Source organism: Mus caroli, unplaced genomic scaffold (genome assembly GCF_978045245.1).
Source record: "Mus caroli unplaced genomic scaffold, Mus_caroli_1 scaffold_18, whole genome shotgun sequence".
Classification (NCBI taxonomy): Eukaryota; Metazoa; Chordata; class Mammalia; order Rodentia; family Muridae; genus Mus; species Mus caroli.
This window is the reverse complement of record NW_028227273.1, coordinates 23716239-23738900: the sequence shown is the minus strand read 5'-3', so window position 1 is coordinate 23738900 and position 22662 is coordinate 23716239. Positions and strand designations below refer to the sequence as shown.

Genomic DNA, 22662 nt, shown 5'->3' with positions numbered 1-22662 from the left:
AACTTCTGGATCTTTGACTACATGCTATTTACAATGGAATTTTACTACCTTAAATTTGGAAGAAATGAATAAATGACACCCACTGAGTAGCACTGTGCTGAGGTGGTGACAACATATTGTTTGCATCAATTTAGTGGGGAGGGTTTAAAGCCCACATACCATTCCTGCCTTACTTTTTTTTACATATTATTCTTGGTTTTTACTTTGTTTTTCCCTTTGGTAGAGGATCTTCAAATGCTTCCTTAAAGGAAGAGGACTACAAGGAGCCTTCACTCTTCCATTCTGGGGATAACTACCCCTTATCTGATGGAGATTGGTCCCCATTAGAAACGTGAGTATCCTTGAAATTTCTGTTTTCCTAAGGGGAAGGGAAGCTTATCAGTAGCTTTGTTATTCGATAGCGATACCACTTTCCCATTTGTGTAATAGTAGAGTAACCATTAGGTAAAATTTAGCATGACTATGAAATGATTTTCAACAACCTTGTTGTTCCTAAATTTAATCTTGTTCTAATGGTGCTTGCCAGTTGTAAATCTGAATAATCAGCCTAGCATTTGCCTGACCTACCACTAAATTCCAAATCTAGGTCTTTGGTGTCAGATAACACAGTGAGAGAACATGTGACCATACTGTTTGTTATATCTGTGATCAAACCATTAGATTTTAAATGATTTTTTTAAATTTATATACGTTATGTGTAAGGATGTTTTGTCTGCGTGTATGTCTGTGTACTGTGTGCGTGGCTGGTGCTCACAGAAGCCTCGGAAAAGGAAGTCAGATCCCCTCCCTAGGATGTTAGGATTGCAGGTGATTATAGACTTAGCAGACAACTGTGAGTAGCCATGGGCTTGCTGGGATCCCAGGTCCTCCAGTTCTTTACTACCGAGCCATCTATCTGGTCCCACAGTAACTGATTGTTGAGCCCATCTTCCTGTGTGTTTTTTGCCTTACAAAATTACCTGTATCACTGGTTTCTGCTGAGAAACTAGTAAATAATACATACCATGGTGGGTCTACAGAGGGCCTAGGAAGCCCTTAATAATCCTAACTGGCATTTTTATTTCATTAAAGAACTCCAGTAAAATGTGTAATTGATGCTCCCCTCAGGAGGAATGTGCGAGCTCACAGCTGGCCTTGCTCCTTGAGGCTGTGGCTCACCTGTGAGACTGAAGCCTGCTTCCCTTTGTTCTTGTGTTTGCAGCACCTACCCACAGGCTGTGTGCCCCAAGAGTGACTCGGAGCTGGAGGTGAAGCCATCTGAGAGCCTCCTCAGATCTGAGTCGCACATGGAGTGGACATGGGGCGGGTTCCCAGAGTCCACCAAGGTATGGGCTCACAGGGAAGACAGGGATGTCTGACTAAATTTTAGTAAAGATCATTTTCCTCCATTAAATGAAAGAAGCGATTTCTTACCAAATTCATAGAGAATTATCATGGCAGTGCCCTCTTGTGGTCAGAAAAAGTGTTTAAAAAAGTAAATAAAAACATTTTCATAATATTTCCACTATACGTTTACTTGTAACTGAAGGAATCCAGTATCTTTTGTAATTTAAAGATACCTAAATTAGAGTTTCCACACTGAAATTTAATAACTAAAGGTAGGATGGGGCATAGCTCAGTTGGCAAAGGTTTGTCTTCCGTGCTCAAGACATTGGGTCGTGCACGTCCCCAGCATCAGGAAGGAGGGGTTCATAAAACTTTCCAGCTGCTCACACTGAGAGAGTGATCAACTGAAAGGTCCATTCTGCGAGGTCATTTACATCTTCTGTTGAACTCAGTTTTATTAAAACAGAGATGTACTTGCGTTTTTGACTGCTGTAAGGAACACTGGAATCATGTTTTATGATGAGGTTCTCATGTATACTATGAGCTCTTTCCTTCAAGATGACATTTTCTGTCCTAGACTCTGAAAATTGTCTCTACAGTTTTCTCCAGTGTTTGACTCTGATGATAATAGTTACAAGTGTGACTGACTCTTATAAATGTCATGACATTGAACCAAATAGTTATTTTGCCAATTGTGTCCTGTTTCACAGCTAGTGAATGTATTACCATATATCAAATTAACCATAACAAATGCATTTGAAGTTAGTTTTTAAACAATTCACCTTTGCAGGTCACCAAAAGAGAACGGTACGACTATCATCCAAGGACAGCTACAATTACACCATCAGAGAACACGCATTTCAGGGTAATCCCCAGTGAGGACAGCCTCATAAGAGAAGTTGAAAAGGATGCTACTGTTGAAGATACTGCCTGTACCATAGTGAAACCCAAACCTAGAGCCCTGTGTAAGCAACTGAGTGATGCAGCGTCTACTGAGCTTCCCGAATCACCTCTCGAAGCGCCTCAGATTTCATCGCTATTAGATGCAGACCCTGTTCCCAGCCCATCAGCAGAGGCTCCCTCAGAACCCAAAGCAGCTGCTAAAGACTCACCAACAAAAAAGAAAGGTAATTGCTGGACCTCATGTACCGTCAGGGTAGAGGATACGCTGTCTCTGTGTGATAGTCCTTTGTGGTTTTGCTCTCCAGTCAGACAGAACCTGTCCCAGACTTGACTGTGGTGACTTACCCATTGCGGCTTCTCTCGCTCTCTAATTTCCACCCTCCCCCCCCCCAAAAAAAAAAGACTTTCAACTTCCAGGCTTTTGTTTTGGTCTTCCAAGTCAACACTCAGGAAGATTTTAAGAAGTGTTCAGTAAGGGCTAGAGAGATGGCGCAGAGGTTAGGAAGTGTTCAGTAAGGGCTAGAGAGATGGCGCAGAGGTTAGGAAGTGTTCAGTAAGAAGTAAATGAATGAGTTCCAACCATTGATGAGCATAGTGACAGTCCTATTGCCAACATGAGGAAGCCACACATGTCTTCCCCAAGCATACTACGATGTGTGCTGTGCTTTTACACCAAGATTCGTGTGTTGTCTTGAATTATTAACTAAGAATGTTAGTGAATGAAATCTTAAATGACCTTTTGCTTCAATAGAAATAAAAATAGAACAGAGAAAAAGTGTTTTCTCAGACCTCTGCTTAGCTAAAGCAGAATGAAATCTTTTGTAGGTTTGGTATGGTTTAAGAATAACTGTCTACTAGGGGAGAGATGCGTCAGTGGTTAGGGCCATGGCTGTGTCTCCAGAGGACCCACGTGGCAGCTCATGACTGTGATTCTAGTGCCCGGGGACCCAACGCCCTCTTCTGGCCTCTGTGGGCACCAGGCATACAGCCATATATCAGGCAAAACATGCATATACCTAAAATGAATAGAAATAAAAATACTTTTTAAATGTCCACTAATTATTAGTGCTTTCTTTCAGTAATTTCCCTCCTTAAACTGGTGTGCAGACTGAGAAGGCCAGCCCTTGTCACAAGCACTCACTTTATATCAGTTGTTTTAGATTGGGCTTGTTGCTAAAAGATACACAGTTACCCAGTGAGAGCCAGCAACTACACACTCTGGATGCTAGCTTGGAGCCCATGTATGTATGTGTGTGTATGAATGTGTGTGTGTGTGTGTGTGTGTGTGTGTGTGTATATATATATATATATATATATATATATATATATATATATATATATATATATATATGTGTGTGTGTGTGTGTGTGTGTGTGTGTGTGTGTGTGTGTGTGTGTGTATGTATGTATGTATCTCCACCTGTCATATTTAGCTGAATTACTGCTTCATTTTGATGGAAGAAAAAAAATCAAACATTCTATTATCACAAATTGATACAGGCTCAGATCATTCAGAAATAAGGTGTTCAAACTAAGAGTGTTGGCTATCCAGGGTGTTTGTGGCCGAATCTGACACATAGCTGATGGTGGCTCTCACCAAAATCTACACAGTGTTTGTTCTGTTGTAAGAACTGTTAAGGGGCACAACCAATTCTCATTTGGTAGATGCACATTGTGCAGGGATTTATAGACATGGGAACTCAGAAAGGTTCCTACCATTTCTGGCTTTATACTCCCCCCACACACATGGTTATGAACGTTTCATACACTCTGTGGCGCTTCACTCAGTGGCAGGAATGTTGTCTGAGAAGTATGTCCTTGGGCAGTTTAGTATTGTGTAAACATCATAGTGTTTTATACAGTACAAATCAATTGACTTGACTTCTTGTTATAATCAGGAGACGCAGGGAACATGAAATGATGCTGTTGCTGGTATAGAATGGCATACCATTACATCAGTAGACAGATGGGAGTATGCCCTAAAATAGTTATAAGTAATAACTATGTAAATAAGTCACGGGTATCACTACCAAGATAATCTGTACATAGTTGGATGTACTTACTAACATAGGAATAACGGGGCCATAGGTGTGCTCACACCACCACCATCGCAAACATGTCACCCTAAGATGCTATAGTCGCCAACTGTCACGAGGCAGCAGACATTTCCAGGTCCATTTTAGTATTTTGGGACCACCATTGTCTCTGTATCCACTACAGTGTCATTATGTGGTACAGTACACAGCTGTATCTCTGCCATATCTTAACTTAGAAACAGAAAGCAAGTTCTAGACGTGTTAACATTTCTCTCTTGAGAACCGTAGGACATGCCATGTAAGTCTGTTCTATGGATCACTACAATACTGTTACATTCAGAGAGAGAAAAAGAGAGACAGACAGAGTGAGCCCAGGCCAGGACAAGATAGAAAGCAGGACAGGCACTGGTTCTGAGGCCTTGCCTTAGGCACACAGTGGTCCTTCTTGCTTAGAAAACTTGATTTTACCACAGAATTGTAAGTAGAGAATAAATTCTTACCTCTGTATTTTTTTTTTTAAATTAACAGGTGTTCACAAAAGAAGCCAGCACCAGGGACCTGATGACATTTACCTTGATGACTTAAAGGCTCTTGAGCCTGAAGTGGCGGCTCTCTATTTCCCTAAAAGGTAGTGTGTGCTGTTGCGTAGAGGAGTGAACAGCTTGAGATACTCTGAGTGAGAGGAGCAGAGTGACTGTCTTTTAGCCAAATCTGCTTGTTGCTTCTGGTTTTGGGAAGCTTATAATTCATGTGTGTTGTCTTAACTGTAGTGACTTGAAAGTGTCACTTGTTTATGAAAACATATAAAAGTATTAGACTTTAGAATTTAATCTCTCACCTGGTGTGTGTGTGTGTGTGTGTGTGTGTGTGTGTTTACTCGCACTCGGCTCCCCGTGCAGAGGACAAGGGACTCAGTTGTTTGTTTCTCCCAGCCACGTCCCAGGGATCAAGCTCAGGCTGTCAGGCTGTCACAGTGAGCACATAGGCTTGCTGAGCATCTTGGAGACCTAGTTTAGTGTGCTCTGTACAGTCGTTAATAACAAACTGAATATGCTTATGTAATTGCATATTTTTAAATAGTACATTTCAGTTTGCAAGTATTTTACAAAGAATTTCTTCACTCCTTTGAAGAGTATGAAGCCACGTGTGAACTTAGTCATCTAAGGCCTCATTCCAGGGACCCTGTCCTCATGTTGCTCACAGTTCCTGCTGCGTCACAACACTGTTGTCCCCATCCCTCACTGTTTTAAAGCAGCGTGACTGTGAACCACAGACAGTGTACACTGACTGTCTTACCCGGTTCTTTTAACCGTAGAGGAATTACTACTTCATACATTGGTTATAAAACTATTTTCTTCTCAGAAGTATGGCTTGAATCTACTGAGCCTTATACACAATGATATTTTTTAAATAAATTATTGGGAAGACATACTTCATTTTTACTTGGAATGGAAAAATGAGATTGACATAAATATATTTCAGATTTTTTAACATGTATTTTTGGGAGGTTCTTAAAGTTCCTTCCTAACTATACCTTAACTTATCTTAAAATGGTACATACTTCATTTGAAATAATGGGTTTTTAAAGATGGAAGAATTGAAATTGCTCCAGTTTTTAAGGGTGGAAAAAAATTCAAGTGTAATCTCTTAGAATTATGACCTTCTCAAGTCTGGCAGTGGTGGCACACACCTTTAATTCTGGCACTTGGGAGGCAGAGGCAGGTGGATTTCTGAGTTCAAGACCAACCTGGTCTACAGAGCAAACTTTAGGACAGCCAGGGCTACATAGAGAAACCCTGTCTCAAAAAACAAAACAGAAAAAGAAAGAAAGAAAAAGAGAGAGAAGGAAACATAGATAGATAGGTAGATGACTTGGTCTCATATTTCCCTATCCTTTTACTTTATTTTCACACTAAGAAATAGAGAGCAGGGCCAGACACGCATGGTGGCACACACCATTAATCCAGTGCTTGGGAAGCAAAAACTGGCTGCTCTCTGTGACTGAGTTAGAGGCCAGCCGGGTCTGCGCATCCAGTGCCAGGACGGCCACACAAGGCTATGTAATAGAGACACCTGGTCTCAAAAGGAAAGGGGTGCACTGGGATGTTACTGTATGTGATAATAATTTCACTGGTTAAGGTTACTGCTGTTCACTAGCCACACTTAGCTTGACGACTGACTACTGGGACATGTCATAATTGTGCTTTGTCGTGCTTGTCACCCTCTGTGTTACTAAATTGTCATAGTTTATACAGCCAAACTCTCACACATGTCCCATCATCCTGTGGGTTTGGCAGCTTGCTGAGTCAGATGGCATCCCTGTGTGACATGTTGTTGCCGTTGGAGGACTCCAGCTGCTGCAACTGATAAAGCTTGGGGAGAGTGTTCCAGCACTGGTGTTGGTGGGGTCCCCACACAGGCATCTTCTATCTCAGGAGCCCAGGAAAGACAGTGCAAGAGCTGAGAGAGAGTGCACAGCCATCTTCTGCTATGGCCTCTCTGCCCCTCCCTCCCCGCACGGGCTTGCTGCTCTGCCCTCTCACTGTCCATTTGAGGGTGTGCATTACAGTTAAGAGAAAATTTCCCCAAACCTAAAACTCCTTCCTCGTCTGAACAGATCTGCAGATCTGCACGGCTGCCACCTGCAACCCCACTTGTAGGTTTATTTTTGGTTTTTGTTTTGTTTTTCAGAAGTTTGTGTTGATCTCACCAGCTGTGTCATGCTTTGTCTTGCTTTAATACAATTTTAGGAATCCTGCCTTCTTATGTAAGGGATGTGATTTAGTGGCCAAATGTCTGTGTAGGATCCTAAGTTCAATTCCCAGTATTAATTTTTTCCCCCGCTTCTAGGAAAATTCTGAACATATCAAGTACTATGCTAAATATTTAGCGAAGTTTCAAATAGTTAATGGCACTCCAATGCACTCGCCCTCTAGCACCAGACTTTCGGGGCCTCGTCTAGAAATAAGAATAGTAAGGTCGGTGCTGCAAAGACAGCCTGCATTTCCTGATGCAAGCCTTCTGTGTATTTCTTCTTGAGTAATTTCTGCTTTTTAAATTAGTTTAGTTTTAGAGAGTATTAAGTTGTTGAGGGGAGCAGTTTGACTTAAGAATACAGCCTGGGACCCAGTAATTTTCTCCAGACTGCATATTACCATGCCTTTTTCCTGGAATGCAGGATCAAAGCACTTCCAAATGTCAGACTTTTCTTAACTGTCCTGTTAGTTCATAATGGCAGTTTAAGTTAGTACTTATAACTTTTTCTTCTATAATTACAGTCAGGAAGACCCCAGTTGAAAGTCTGGCACCATTGTGAAGTGTTTTCTACATTCACAATTTTCTCATATTCAGATTCTTACTAATGTCATTTATAAATGTGGTTTTTAGATACTACTTTAAAAATTTATAGAGCAGGGTCACTGGGAAGATGGCTTGGTGGATAAGAGCACTTATCTGTGATAACATAAGACCCTGAGTTCAAATCATCAGTCCATGCACAAAGAAAGGTGTGACTGCTACACATGTCTGTAAGTCCAGCATAAGGTGATGGAGACAGGTGGACAGATCCAGGTACTCTCTTGTTGACCAGCCTGGCCCAGATAACAGGTCTGCAGCTCAGGAAGGGCACGTGCTTGAAGGCAGATAAGCCTGAGAGTGATGGAGGTAGACACCTGCCCGACATCTTGTTCTGCATCTCCCTGTGTGTGTGTGTGTGTGTGTGTGTGTGTGTGTGTGTGTGTGTGTGTGTGTGTGTGTGTGTGTTTGTGTTGCCACACATGCATGCAAACATTATGTCCTCACACATCTCAGAAGTTATTTTGATTTCCCATTTGTTCATCTTAGGGAATAAGTCCTGGAGAACCATACACCAAGCCAAAAGTATAAGAAGTCATGACAGAATAAACACTTCTTTCTCCTTCCTTCCCTCTGCCACAGTGACACGGATCCAGGTTCCAGGCAGTGGCCTGAGTCTGACACGTTCTCTGGTTCTCAGTCCCCACAGTCTGTGGGAAGTGCAGCTGCGGACAGTGGCACTGAATGCCTCTCAGACTCTGCCATGGACTTGCCTGATGTAACTCTCTCCCTCTGTGGAGGCCTCAGTGAGAATGGAGAGATTTCTAAAGGTAAGCTGGACAGCCATGCCTGCTCATCACTTGATTTAAAAGTTGTCCTTCTGCACAGATTTAATTCAATAAATGACTGGCATGAGAAAAAAAATGTAATGACAAATGTATTGAAACATTGAATGCTGTCTAAATTCTTGACTGTCCCTGTGAGTATGGGATACTTCCCCATAAAGACACACCCTTGAGGCATCAGAGAGCCTCTGTGTGGGGAAGTTTTGTGAGGACCTCGACCTTGAAGGTTCTGATTTCAAATTCACAGGCTCTGTTTTCTGCAGAGCAGTAAGGTGGGCTCACACTACACTGATCGACCCTGCTTGTGTGTAAGCGTTCCCAACTGCCTTCCTGACAAGCGCCAGGACTCAAAAGCTGTGGGACAGCGGCTGTCCACCAAGTAGACAGTAGCAAAAGAGTGCAATTACCTGTCTCCTGCTTGAAAGATGTCTGCCCTAGGCTCTTGGTTCCCCCATCTCCTGTGTTAAGGATTGAATATAGAGCAATTAGCTACTAAGCACTGTACCTTAGGTGCACCTGATCCCTCTTGATTTTAGTTTAAATAACCCTGAACCAAGTTGCTTAGGTTGACCTGGGTGGTCCAGAGAGATCTGGTTCCCTCAGTTTTCCTGCCTCTGGCAACTTTGTATTCATTTTAAATTAATTTTTTCTCAGTTTTCCACCGGCCTGTAATGGCTGTTTCTAAGAGTTAAGGTTTTTTTTCCCATGGCAAATATCATCACTTTAGCACTATCCTCTTTCTCCTCCCCTTCAGAGAACTAAAAATGTGAAGAGACACTGGATGAACACAACCCTAGACTTGCCTCAAAGTAGAGCAGGGGTGCATGTTATAGAATGTTATAAGCACAATTGTTGGGGTTTTATATTTTAGATGGGTTTGGGGTTTAGTTTGTTTGAGTCCTAAAAATATGGAAGTGTCTTGACCAATGTGGAAAACATAGCTTTTTTTTTAGAAGCCTTTTTGTTAGACCTACAAATCCTTTAGCGCAGATCACTGTAAGCATCCTGCAGGGACCCTTGCACTGCCACCATATTGGCCTGACCATTGTTTTCTTTACAGAGAAGTTCATGGAACATATCATCACTTACCATGAGTTTGCAGAAAACCCTGGTCTTATCGACAACCCAAACCTCGTGATACGGATATATAACCGGTAAATACTGATGCTTTGATCATTGCCAAGTACTCTACAGTATTTAACTGTCAAAGTTTTCCTTACTTTAAAGTTTGTGATCACATAAATGGGCCCACAGATAGTGGTTTGTGAGGCCAGAGCTTCAGGCTGTTGCTGCCTGAGTTCTTGAGACACTGTTATTTTTTTCTATGGATTTCTCAGCTCAGAGAAGTTTGGTTTAAAGCAAGTCTTCAAAATTTAGTTGCTCATTGTTGGAAAGAATCAACAATTTGATAAGTTATTTTTTCCTCTTTCCTCTAGTCTTGCAACCCTCCCTCTGCCTCTGACCATCCTTCCCATCATGCTTTGCTTCTGACACCGTCTGTGTAATGGTTTTGCACAATTTTTGTTTCTCATAGTTACTACAACTGGGCGTTGGCTGCTCCCATGATCCTTAGCTTACAGGTATTTCAGAAGAGTTTGCCTAAGGTGAGTGACGTGCATTTGAAACCTTCTTCAAAGTATCTGCAGCACACAACAGCCAGAAAGTTTGTATTCTGTACTTTTAGGTCCTATTCAATGTTTTGAGTTTAGTATTTTATATCAGAGATCCAAATTGCTATATTCGCCCACAAAGGCCATACCTGACTCGACAAGACTGAGTGGTGCTCTGCACACCTCCCTATCCCATCTGGTGCTCTCAGTCGCTCAGGAGGAAAGGCAGTGTACTCCTCTGGGAATGACAAAGCTCTAGAGCAGTCTGGTGGTGTGAGGCCTTGGTGTGGGAACAGGGCCAGTGGACGTGGGCCTCCAACAGTGTCAGTGGCTGCTGTGGGCATAAATAAGGCTTGTTATAATAATGTACATATTTTGCACACTCCCTTCAAGGAATGTCCTTTTTGTTAACATTAATGACTCCATGTTAGTCTAAAACAGCATGAGTCTGGGAGGTGAAGGTGTGGCCACTGTCTTAACAAACTGGTAAACACTGGGACCTTCAGGAGAGCTCTTAAAGCTGTGGAAAAGAACTCTAAAAACATGAGTTCAAAAATACATAGTTTCTCAACTACACAAAATTATAAGGATGTGATAGGAATTGTCTGAGGGGCTTCACAATTCTAAAACAGCAGAGGCAGCTGCATTATGAACCAGCTTGTCAGAAAGATACAAAGGCAGGCAGATTCCTGAGTTCAGGGTCAGCCTTGGGCACAAGGAGTCCAAGCCCAGGTATAGTAGAAATAGTAATTTCAGGACAGGGTCCTACCCAGCTAGCTTAGCATGTGTAGGTAACAGAGCTAGGCAGATCTCTGAATTCTTTTGCACCATTAAAAGAAACTCTTGCCGGGCGTGGTGGCGCACGCCTTTAATCCCAGCACTCGGGAGGCAGAGGCAGGCGGGTTTCTGAGTTCGAGGCCAGCCTGGTCTACAAAGTGAGCTCCAGGACAGCCAGGGCTACACAGAGAAACCCTATCTCGAAAAACCAAAAAAAAAAAAAAAAAAAAAGAAAAGAAAAAAGAAACTCTGTGCTTGCTGTCTCCTAAGAAGTGACTGGGGCTACAGGATGCTTGTTCATAGAATAATCAAAAGGGAATCTGGAGTAAATAACTGAAGTGATAGTAAATAAAAATGGGACGTTTGCTCTGCTTGAGATGAGCTTGCAGAAAGCAGTAGCAATTTTTTTTTTTTTTAAGGAGTTTCTCCAGTGAGAGCTGAGCTATCCGAAGACATCTGGAGAGTGAAAACAGCTCTTCAAGAGTTTTTTCTAACAGGATTTCTGCTTTTAGTTGGAAAATCCATGGAAAACAAACACAGCTCTTTTAGAATTTCTCTGCTTTCTGATTTTGATCGGAAAACCCAAAGATTACTTGTAGAATTTTTTCTAGCAGTATTTCTGACTTAGTCGGAAGATTAAGACTTTTTTATAGCTGCTTTTCTGACTGGTCAGAAAACCCATGAGCTATCCAGATAGCTTTTAGAATTTTTACTAGCAGAGAGAGCTGTTTGAAGCAGAAAACTAGCTGTCTCAACCAGAGAGTTTTTAGAATAGGAAAAGAAAAAAAAAGCACCTGTCTAGAACAGAGCAGAACACACACACACACACACACACACACACACACACACACACAGCAGTCTAGAAATAGAAAGCCACCTCAGTAGAACCTAGGCCACCAGCTTGGACCCACATTTTGACTTCAAGGTGATTCTTTTCACCACTCACAAACTTACCTGTCTCAGGACCTAGCCGAGCCTGGTCCTTGTCCCATTCTGTAGTCTGCAGGGTAACATAGTAAGGAAGCAATGATTTACAACCCAGATCTCATGGATTGACCCTCACTGTTGGCAGGCCACCGTTGAGTCCTGGGTTAAAGACAAGATGCCAAAGAAATCTGGTCGATGGTGGTTTTGGCGGAAAAAAGAAAGTATGATCAAACAGGTAATGAATCCGATTATTTTAAAGCAATTCCTTCTGCCACTTATAAGAAAGCAGGCCAGAGGCGGCACTGTTTGTAGTCACAGCGCTCAGCAGCTGTGAGGTATGCACTGTGCCGGTGCTTTTTACAGTGAGGCGATGGAGATCGCCATTTTGGGGATAGCTGGGTGGACCTGGGGCTAACGTTGAATTTGACTTCAGAGCTCTGCTCCTTCTACTTACTTCCTATGTCATGTCTGCGGCATGAGTGAGCAGTTACAATTCTACACAGATCTGCATACAAACATGAGGAGTATCACTTTAGCAGAGCAGCAGAAGAGAAAGCTTGTTCAGAGACTAACACTCAAATGAGAGCAGTTACAATTCTACACAGATCTGCATACAAACATGAGGAGTATCACTTTAGCAGAGCAGCAGAAGAGAAAGCTTGTTCAGAGACTAACACTCAAATGAGTCTTCATTTTCCAAAGCCTTCAAAGGGAGAGGATTCGGTTGCTTTTCAGATAGCAGTAGGTTGGTCCTGCTTTGCCAAATTCATGTGTATATCAGTGTGGTCCCTGGCTGCCTTTCTCCCTTCTGCAGGTGCCAAGCAGGTGGAGACAGGATTAGTCACTCCTGCAGGGCAGTCCAGGTCGTCTTACTAGGGACCTGACCATTGGTCCAGTTATATATGTGGTTTAGCATAGTGCTCTTTAAGTTCCCTGCTAGCTCCCCGGGACAGCTTTTTATAAGCAGAATATGATTTCTGCCCTTCAAGCTTCAAGTAGAAAAAAATCTTAAGTTTCCAGTCATCTATGGAGATTTTGCTTTCTCGCGAGGACTGCAGCTGAAGTCTGGAGAACCACTGTGCATTGACGGTATCTTTCTGTGCAGTTGCCAGAGACCAAGGAGGGAAAATCTGAGGTCCCTCCAGCAAATGACCTGCCTTCCAATGCTGAGGAGCCAACCAGTGCCAGGTGGGTACCCTGTCCTTTCTCCTACCTCATAGCACTTGGTCAATTCCTGCTTGACTGTTAAAGCAATTCTGCTGAGTATGTAGCCAGAAATACCTTTTTGCTATAGAGAGACATGATATTAAGTGGCTTAACGATGTCTCTTGGTAGTTAAGAGCTGCCGTTCCCAGTTTACAGGACTAAATACACACATCAGTACTCATAACTGCTGTGCTTATCACAGAGCCAGGACACTAGGAAAGGCAGAGCTTTGAGAAGGTATCATGCTGGACATAGTCAGGACTGTTGTCCTCTGTGTCTGCTCCCCTGCTTTTCAGGTGTTAGAGGGGGCATGGAAAGGCTTCTGAAGGGCTGGTGGGTACATTTGAGTTGGCCAAGTGTTCCTGGGCTTACATTCCCAACCCCATGCGCTAATGGCAGTCCTAGTTTATCTCCTTGGTCTTCTTACTTTCTCTTTGGTAAGGAGTATAAAGTGAACTTACTAACTTTAGAATATTCCCTGCTGTGTCCAGAGAATACCATGGGGTCTACCTGCTCATTTTGCTAGTGATGTTTTAAAGGACAGAGAAGTAACTGCCTGCCACTTACAAGGAGGAGGAAGATAGTGCACTTTGACATTTGTGATGCCAGTAGTTATGGCATAAGTAATTGGATGTGGATACGTGGTGGTGGGAACAGTTCTTGCCATCCTAGAAAGGCCTGACAGGTTCTGTTTGAGACCAGGTCTTCCTGTACAGCCCAGCCACGAGCAGCTCCTCTGCTTCTGCCTTAGCCTTCTCGGGGCTAGCAGTATGGACATGTGGCATGTGTTTATTTTCTTGTCCTAAATTATAAAAGCTCTCATCAGTCAGATACACTGCCTGTTTGTAACTAGTTTGATGTTGGATAGACCTGCAGAGAATGACACTTCTAGTGACGAGGGGTCACAGGAGTTGGAAGAAAGCATCAAAGTTGACCCCATCACCATGGAGACACTGAGTCACTGTGGGACGGCCTCATATAAGAAGTCTCTCCGACTCTCCTCGGACCAGATAGTAAGTCTCCTGCACTATAGTTGTGTTTACGTAGCTGCTCCTCACCAGGAGAGCAGCACGCCACACCTGGTGAGCTTGTGACATGGCTTCCTCCCCTCCTAGACCTTGTGCTGCAGCATCTGGAAATGAACCAGGAAATGGCTGTTTTTAGCTGGCTCCTCTGGTGACTCTTATTCACACTCAGCACAGGACCATGGGCTGCCTCTCAGGACTCAGGACAGTAAAGCAGTGGCGTTTAGAGTGCAATGCCTACATCGCACTTGCACACATTTTCACTGGGAAATGGCTTGACTGTGCTGAGCCTGAGGCTGTGGCCAGAGCAGTGATTTCAGTGTGATGAGGGTAGGGAAGTTTGGTTTTGTGGGGACACCAGGAAATCCTTGGGATTAGAAAACCATTGTGACCGTGCTTGAGTTTGGGCTGAACTACGTGCTGGCACCAGAGAAACCGCACGCACGCCCTGAGTTTTGTTGTGAAGCTTTAAACTCTGTTCCAGTGTATATTTCTAGCTCTATTTAATGCGTTTTTTATAAAAGGCAAAACTGAAGCTCCATGATGGCCCCAATGACGTGGTATTCAGTATTACAACCCAGTATCAGGGCACCTGTCGGTGTGCAGGGACCATTTACCTGTGGAACTGGAATGACAAAATCATCATTTCTGACATCGATGGAACAATAACCAAGTAAGCTCAAGCCTCCTGTGGGGAGCGGGAAGGCTCTGAGTGGGGAGGCGCTCAGTCCTCAGTGGTGGGACTGTCCTTTAAACCACATGCCCTACCTAAGGTGTCCTGAAAGTGCCCAAGCCAAGTCATTTTATGGCTGGAGAGAAGGTGTGTGGAGTACAAATGCATTCTCAAAGTTAACTTGTAAAATTTGGCTATTTAGTCTCCAAATTCTAATGTTCAGAGAAGACAAACTATTAAAATTTTAGGGATGAGGGTGGAAAGATGTGTTAGTAAATTATCTCTGAAAATAAATACTGGGATCTCCTGTAACACCGTTTGTAAAAATGCCTCAGCATGTACCATTACAAGGCTGCCTTTTGGCTGTATAAAATCAGGATAAACCCATCCTGGTACATTGTACCCAGCTTGCACCCCCATTTAGTGCTTATTAGCAGCCAGTGTGTTGGATTCCTGGTATCTGCTTCTGTTTCTCCCCCTTGCCAGGTCTGATGCTTTGGGGCAGATTCTCCCACAGCTGGGTAAAGACTGGACGCATCAAGGCATAGCTAGGCTCTACCATTCCATCAATGAGTAAGTACCATTCTCGAGTGTCCTTCTGCCTCAGCTTAGCTCTGACTCAGGCCTGGAAAAAAAATAAATCGTCAATCTATATACATTGAGAATTATGGTCTGCATATTTGTAGCTTTGTGTTCAAGCATGTGCTTGATATCCTGTCAGTTTTAAGCTCTGCTGACTTACCTGTGTAGTCATAATGTTAATTTTTTTTATCTAGAATTTATCGGGAAGGCTGGTTTTCATCTTGGTTATTTACTGGGCAGATAGCACAGGCATGTATAGAAGACAGTTCCTTAAGGAAACATTAGCTGTCCTTTCTGGAATCCTAGCGTGTCCACGGTCCACAGATCTGGAGAGATACAGTGCCCATCTTGGAATAGCAAACTATGATAGGAAATCAGCATGTGTCAGTTCCTTGGCTGTAACTTTTCTCCCTGTCCCAGAGAATGGTGTGTGTCCAACACAGTGTCCTTAAAATAAGACCCCTTGCGTAGTTCCTTTGCAGCAAATACCATAAAGATAGTCAGTTTTGCCCATCCTGGGTCTTTTTCTGAGCTAGGTGAGCACTCTGTCAGTGCTCTGCAGGTTAACATAATCCATTTGCACACTCCTTTGTCTCCCAGTATGTACAACCCTAACTGGGTTTCTTCTAAGTTCAGGAATTTGATTTTCAAACTAAAGGAGTACTACTTGATTTGGATCTGATAAAAGAAAATTGTCTTTTTTTCATCCAAAAGATATACCTAACCAGGTTGCTTGTGTGTGTGTGTGTGTGTGTGTGTGTGTGTGTGTGTGTTGTCTTTTAGGAATGGCTACAAATTTCTGTACTGTTCTGCACGTGCCATCGGCATGGCCGACATGACCCGTGGTTATCTGCACTGGGTCAATGATAAGGGGACGATCTTGCCTCGAGGCCCTCTGATGCTGTCTCCCAGCAGCTTGTTCTCTGCCTTCCACAGGTAGCTTTCCAGTGGGTGTGCTGGCTTCCTCCTTGGGGACAGGGGGGTGCCAGAGCTCAGGGCCCAGCAAGTATGTGAACAGAACTCTGACAGGGCCCCCCGGGCTATAGAGTGTGGGCCTTTCCTTCCTTCATTGGCTGTCTGATGTGCTCAGTCAGATGATGAAGTGCAGTTTGTCTCTTTCCACTAGTGTGTCCACTCAGATACTCTGTCGGGAAAATGACTAGAGAAAAGGAAGAAGGCGACAGTGCCCAAAGATTAAGAAAATAGGTAGCTGTGAGCATGGAAATCTTTCTAAGAGCATACTCTAGTAAAAATTACCATTTTGAATTTGGTGATTGTGTCCTTTTGTCTTTAGGGAAGTGATAGAAAAGAAACCAGAGAAGTTCAAAATTGAGTGTCTGAACGATATTAAGAACTTGTTTGCCCCGTCCAGGCAGCCCTTCTACGCTGCCTTTGGAAACCGTCCCAACGTAAGTGTCCATGGTGTTGTGTGCAGATCCTGTGTGAGGGGATTTCAAGAGGTGCACTTTAGGGCCCAGCCATGTCATGACTCCATAAGCAGAGTACGGCTGGTCTGCACGGTGGGGTTTCACTTGAGGTACACCTCGTACGCCCCTCCCCACTGGCCACTGAGCCTGGAGCTCTGCATAGTCTAGGCATGCACTCTGCTGTTGGACTGTGCTATCCCAACCCTTTATCCTTTCTTAAATTTTAAAAATTATGTATATGAATGCTTTGCCTGTGTGATATGTGTGTGTGTGTGTGTGTGCGCACGCGCACGCACGTGTACCATGTTCATGCCAGAAGAAGGCATACAATCTCCTGAAACTGGAGTTGGAGATGGCTTTGAGTCACCATATGGATGCTGGAAATTGAACCCAGGTCCTTCTGCAAGAGCATCAAGTGCTCTTAACAATGAGTCATCTCATTGTTTTAATTTTTTTGTTGAGACAAGATCTCAGAAACTGCCGGGCGTGGTGCCGCACGCCTTTAATCCCAGCACTCAGGAGGCAGAGGCAGGCGGATTTCTGAGTTCGAGGCCAGCCTGGTCTACAAAGTGAGTGCCAGGACAGCCAGGGCTACACAGAGAAACCCTGTCTCGAAAAACCAAAAAAAAAAAAAAAAAAAAAGATCTCAGAAACTTACCCAGGCTGGCCTTGAACTCATTTTGTAGCGTAGGCAGCCTTCTTGCCTTGGCCACCTGAGTAGCTAAGATTTATTGGTCTGCACTAGAGACAAGGATTATTCCCATTCCCTAGCAGTTGGGAGAGTCCTGTGTTCCCTATTGACCCCAGGACTGTGGACAGAGGGATGTCCCCCCACCCTCCACCCCAGGTTGAACATTTTCTCAGGCACTCTACCTACACTCTCACTGGTTCTCTGCCTTCCTGATGCTCTGTGACCCTTAAATACAGTTCCTCGTGTTGTGGTGACCCCGAACCATGGAATTATTTTTATTGCTACCTCATAACTATAATTTTTGAACTGTTATGAATCAGAATGCAACTATTTGATATGTAGGACACTTATATAGAACTCCTCTGAAAGGGTCATTTGACTCCCCAAAGGGGTTGAGTACCATAGTTCTGACTGGTTCTGAGCCATATCCTTGGGTCCACACCAGAACTGTGGTGTGAGTTCTCTTCTCTGCCTTTTGTACTGCATCCTCTGGGGGCGGTCTCCATATCTCAGGTTTACTAACGGTGTTGGCTCCATTGTCTGACCGCCTGTGTACTCCGGGTTTCTCTAAAGACTCCCAGTTTTCAGTTGATGGTGTGGTTCTGACTTAGGAGGCAGCTAAGTTTCCATTTCTTCTGCAGGATGTCTATGCTTACACACAAGTCGGAGTTCCAGACTGTAGAATATTTACTGTGAATCCAAAGGGTGAATTAATCCAAGAAAGGACCAAAGGGAACAAGTCATCGTAAGTACACTCAGGCTGCAGCCAGCGCCCTGCAGCCAGGTTATAGCTGAGGACAGATAAGAACCAAGACAAGGCACAGCCTGAGGAGCAAAGCTCTACATCTTTGAGTGTTTTTTTCCTTGTGGAGAGCTGCTTAAGGAGTGTTTGTGTGTGTGTATCTGAACCCTGAGTTGTAGTGCTAGCTCTAAGTGTTAAGCAGTCCTCCTTTAATCTGAAGAGCCAGCTTTACTGCCCATGGTCTTGTTTTATATGTCAGTTGTAAAGTAACAGCGTGCCTCTTCCCAATTCCTTCCAGGTATCACAGGCTGAGTGAGCTTGTGGAACACGTGTTCCCACTTCTCAATAAGGAACAGAATTCTGCCTTTCCATGCCCAGAGTTCAGTTCCTTCTGCTACTGGCGAGATCCAATCCCTGACGTGGACCTGGATGACCTAGCTTGAACAAGGCCTAGATGGCAAGGTGGGGGGCACTGGCACTGGCCCTCTTACAGATGAAGACCCAGGAGCTGACAGTCAGGAACCTGCTTTCCAGAACAGGGGCGGGGTCCCCGAAGCTGGCACTGCCACCTTCTTTCAGCTTCCTAGGCCACCACTCAGCACTTAGAGTAATAAGGGGCACCGGGCCTGCGTTAGAAGCCCGTGCTCTGAAGCCTGCGCTCCATTACTTGTGGGCTCTCACGTGCTTCTGTGGAGTTGTGTGCTGTGCACCACTCAGCTGCACATTTAAAAAGGAAACCAGAAACTGAAAAAGAATAGACCAGCACATTGCTACACAAAAGTAAAGATTTCAAATCTCCACTGTTCAGTTGGGATCGTTTCTCTCTCTAGCCAGGGCTTTCTCCAGAGGTCCAGTTAATGCTGCCAGCTATGCGTACACACCCTTCTCGAGACGCCTCCACTCTCGCTCACTGAACTAGGACAGCTGCTTCATGTTCCAGCACCGTGAGCCCATCTGCCCCAGCATGGGCTGTAAAGTTGGGGGGAAAGCACCCTAGCAGCAGCGTCTCCTCACCTGTCCCTGCCGCAGTGAGAAAGAAGCGCTTTAAGTTGTTGTTATGACCTAGCAGAAGAACAGATGCATAGTTCACGTCTGGAGTGATGGTGAGACCTTGGTTTGAATCACAAAAAAGGCAGTGGCTTCTCAGAAATGTAGAAGGGCAGTTTGCCTTGGGTCCTGGGAGGCCTGTTCTCTGACACTGTCACCTGACTTAAGTGGTCCTTGGGGCAGATTATTTCAGGACAGGATTTTTGAAAGTCTGGGCTTCATATTTGCTGAGGAAGAAGCCTTTGGCTAGTGGCATTGACCAGTCATCTGGATTCCAACCATGTAATGCAGTCATGGAGGCCTGGGAGAGAGAGGCTCCTGAGTGCCTGTAGAGAGCCAGCACCTCAGCAGTAGCAGCAGCCTGTCACTCTGACTCACCCTCATGCAGTTGATAGTGCAGATGAGGCCTCGTGGGGATGTGGGGTACCCCCGCACCTCCCTGGCGGCCTCAGACACTGGCCTCGTTAAGTGCTCTTGTCAAATGTTGGAGCAGATGGCACCAGGGAGAGTTATGTCCTCAGATCTGCAGAGCCTTGCCCAGCTGGGTGTGGGCAGTTACTGAGAAATCCGTCTGAGTTCGAGGCCAGCCTGGTCTACAGAGTGAGTTCCAGGACAGCCAGGACTACACAGAGAAACCCTGTCTCGAAGAAAAAAAGAAAGAAAGAAAAGGGGTGGCTATTTTCCAGATTGGAGAGTTGAGTGTCCTTGCCTCATTTCAGTATTGCAGTTGAATGCAGAGACCTTGGTAACAAATGTTTAATTAAAGAAAAAGAAAGACCATTTGAAACATAGTTGTCCCTGGCAAGCCCTGGAGGCACGTGCTCCCAGAGAAGCAATGCAGGCTCCCTGACACTATGCTGATGTTTCCCACAAGTGTTCCTCTGCTCCGTGAGTTACTTGTGTTAGGTAGTAGGGAAACTCGGCTATGTTCATGTGACGTTCTCGCCAGTTAAGTGAAATAAGATTTTACTAAAGCAGCCACGGGAGATTTGAAGCCTAAGCCATCACCACCCTAGCTTTAGGGGAACCGTAAGAATTGTGCACTTAACCTGAGCTTGGTAGAATCGCCACGGTACAGAAAATCCTGTTTTCTCTTAAACCTTCTGTTTTTCCTGTAGGGAGTCTTTGTCTCACTAGTCTGTTTCCTTTTCCTAACAGACTTTTTCTTTGGACACACGGGCCTTTTCAGAAGGTCCAGAGTAGGCTCTGGGTCTCCTGGCCTGTGCAGAGGTGATGGCTGGTCTTTCTGTCCACGTGTCTGTTAGCTCGACACTTGTCACTGCACATTGATCAGTGGGTATTTAGGATAATGAATGTAACTCTTATTTAAAGGAGTCTCCTTGCTGAAAGTAGATGAGTACCATTACTGTAGTGTATGAAGTATTAGGCTTGTGCTGAAAATCCATTGCCATTTGTTACAAATGACATTTGTTCTTTCTGTGAAAGAGAGATGCCCTTAAGTGTGTTTGCACACAAACCCCTGGATGGCTTGTTGCAGTGTCACCTTGTCTCCATGACAGGTGATGCTGAAGAGACACTATGGCAGACCGGCCACCCAGTCCTTCCGTCAGTTGTTGCGTCAGTTCAGTCTAATTTTAGTGTTTGGTGTTGAGTGTTGAAGCTTGCACTGCTGTAGAATTGATGGCTGCTCTCCGTCAGGCTGTGTAGGGTGTACATGTGGACCTGGAGCATGCATGTGTAACCATATGATCAGTACTGCAGTTCCTGTGGTCTAACCCATCTGCATAGTCAGTTGGAAAAAGAAATGTGCTGTTGTAGTAACTTAGAACAAAAGCTGCTAAAACAACGTAGAGTGGACCAGGACCCGAGCTGAGCAGCAGGGAGCCTCTGTTCTCTGCAGCCTGTGGGGTGGGTCCAGCCTTCTGTAGTACTCTTTAAAGCCATCATCTGAGAGAAGAAACGGTTCAGGCAACATGAGCAAGTTTCTGGGAAACTTTGTTTGAGAGCATGCTAAGGTTTATTTAAAACCCCAGGAATTGCTCTTTCCAGGTGAAAAATTCTTTTTTTGCCCTGAAGGCAGAGGAAAGAGTTCCCTTCTAATGATTACTCTCAGCTGATGAAGTACTTGATTATTAGAGAGCAGTGCCACTAAGCAGCTTTAAGTTGTCCGTAATTAACTGTAAACATCAGTGCAGTACCTTCACTATGGTAAAGATGTTGTCTTCAGATGAATGGCTCATATTTTGGTGCAGTGTTTGATGTTCACAAAAAAAAAAAATGTTACAATAATAAACTAACATAAACTGATTGCATTGGGCTCCTTCCTTCAGGGACTTTGACTGTATCCGTGCCAGAGATTGATAATTGCAATTACCAGCTATACATAAACATCACTTTGGCTTTGCTGACATGCTTGTCTAAAGGAGGGACCTCTTCCTGTTGCTCCCTTGCAAATCCTGGGTCCAGAAGAGAAGCTCCACCACAGGAACTATGTCTGCCTTGTAGGGTCTGTCAAGAAGTGATTTGTCCATCCATCATTTCCCTACACTCTGGTTCCCACACCAGCCCTTCAGCCCTCCTGGCCATGCTGCTCAGCTTTAATGCCTTACCTTTAATTAAGCCTTTCCTGGGCAGCAGCAGCAGGTAACAGTCCTGATGCTTCCATCAGATTAACAGTACCCATGAACTTTTTGTAGCACAACCCCACATCTCATGATTGACGGCAACAGTTAATGTGACATCCTCCTCCCTCAGGTCACTGGCCAGCAGATACTACGTCTGCTGGATCGCACAGGAACCGCAAGTCTTGGGAGTGGGGCTATATTTTTGTCCTAGAAAATATCTGATTCCTCTAGGCAGTTTTAAGTGCTATGAGAGGATCGCGATTGGCAGCCCTCACCCCTGTACCTGCATGCGTACCTCCTTCCATCGTAAGATGGCACAAGAGAAGCACAGAGTGTGTTTACAAAGTGGATGGGGGCCTGACACCGCCACTCCTGAGACTGTAGGCCTGGAGTTACAGTGTCCACTTCGTTTCATGAAGCAGATACGTGGGAAACAAGACCAATCGTCACTGGGAATGCTGACTATATGCTAATCTGGAAACGATTTAAAGGCATTCATTCCTCCTTGCAGATCCCATTTAATAGTATTTAGTCATTTTAATGGTGCTGTTTGGTGGTGGTACGTATCAAGGGCAAAATGCTCCAGTTCTTAAAAAGCACTGCCTTTTTCTCAGTCACCAAAGCTCCCTGATTAGAGAAGTTGTACCCTGAACCTGGTGGCCCTGTGGTCTGTACCAGTCACTTAGTCCTCTTAGGAGGACTACTTGAGGCCAGCCTCAATTAAAAGTACTGAGTAAGTACTTAAAGTCTGTTTATACCTCTGACTCACTCATGGGCACGTGACTAGAGGGGTGTGGTGACTTAGGGAGGGGTCGTTACTCCCAACTCCCCTCCTCCAGACAAGCTCTGGCTGACTCTTTTTCATCTCCAAAAAAAGACTAGGGCTCCCATTTTAAACCCATCTCCTGCATGGGCTGGAGTCCGTTTTCACCCCGTTTTGTCTTCCAGTGAGCACCTGCCTACTGCT

General features: G+C 44.4%; 1 protein-coding gene across 3 annotated transcripts in view; it reads left to right on the top strand.

Annotated features, from left to right (window-relative positions):
- Nucleotides 1-21379, top strand: part of Lpin2 (lipin 2) — a 108494-nt gene extending 87115 nt beyond the window's left edge. For all 3 annotated transcript variants that reach the window (XM_029471295.2, XM_021186181.3, XM_021186179.3), the window contains exons 5-20: nt 224-331; nt 1202-1325; nt 2117-2453; nt 4793-4892; nt 8201-8388; nt 9464-9557; nt 9938-10007; nt 11863-11952; nt 12823-12905; nt 13792-13936; nt 14473-14621; nt 15108-15194; nt 15987-16139; nt 16498-16612; nt 17963-18066; nt 18362-21379. In XM_029471295.2, coding sequence (XP_029327155.1) covers nt 224-331; nt 1202-1325; nt 2117-2453; nt 4793-4892; nt 8201-8388; nt 9464-9557; nt 9938-10007; nt 11863-11952; nt 12823-12905; nt 13792-13936; nt 14473-14621; nt 15108-15194; nt 15987-16139; nt 16498-16612; nt 17963-18066; nt 18362-18506 — 2092 coding nt within the window. In that variant the 3' untranslated portion in view covers nt 18507-21379. The remainder of the gene's footprint in view (nt 1-223; nt 332-1201; nt 1326-2116; nt 2454-4792; nt 4893-8200; nt 8389-9463; nt 9558-9937; nt 10008-11862; nt 11953-12822; nt 12906-13791; nt 13937-14472; nt 14622-15107; nt 15195-15986; nt 16140-16497; nt 16613-17962; nt 18067-18361) is intronic.
- The last annotated feature ends 1283 nt before the right edge of the window (nt 21380-22662 follow it).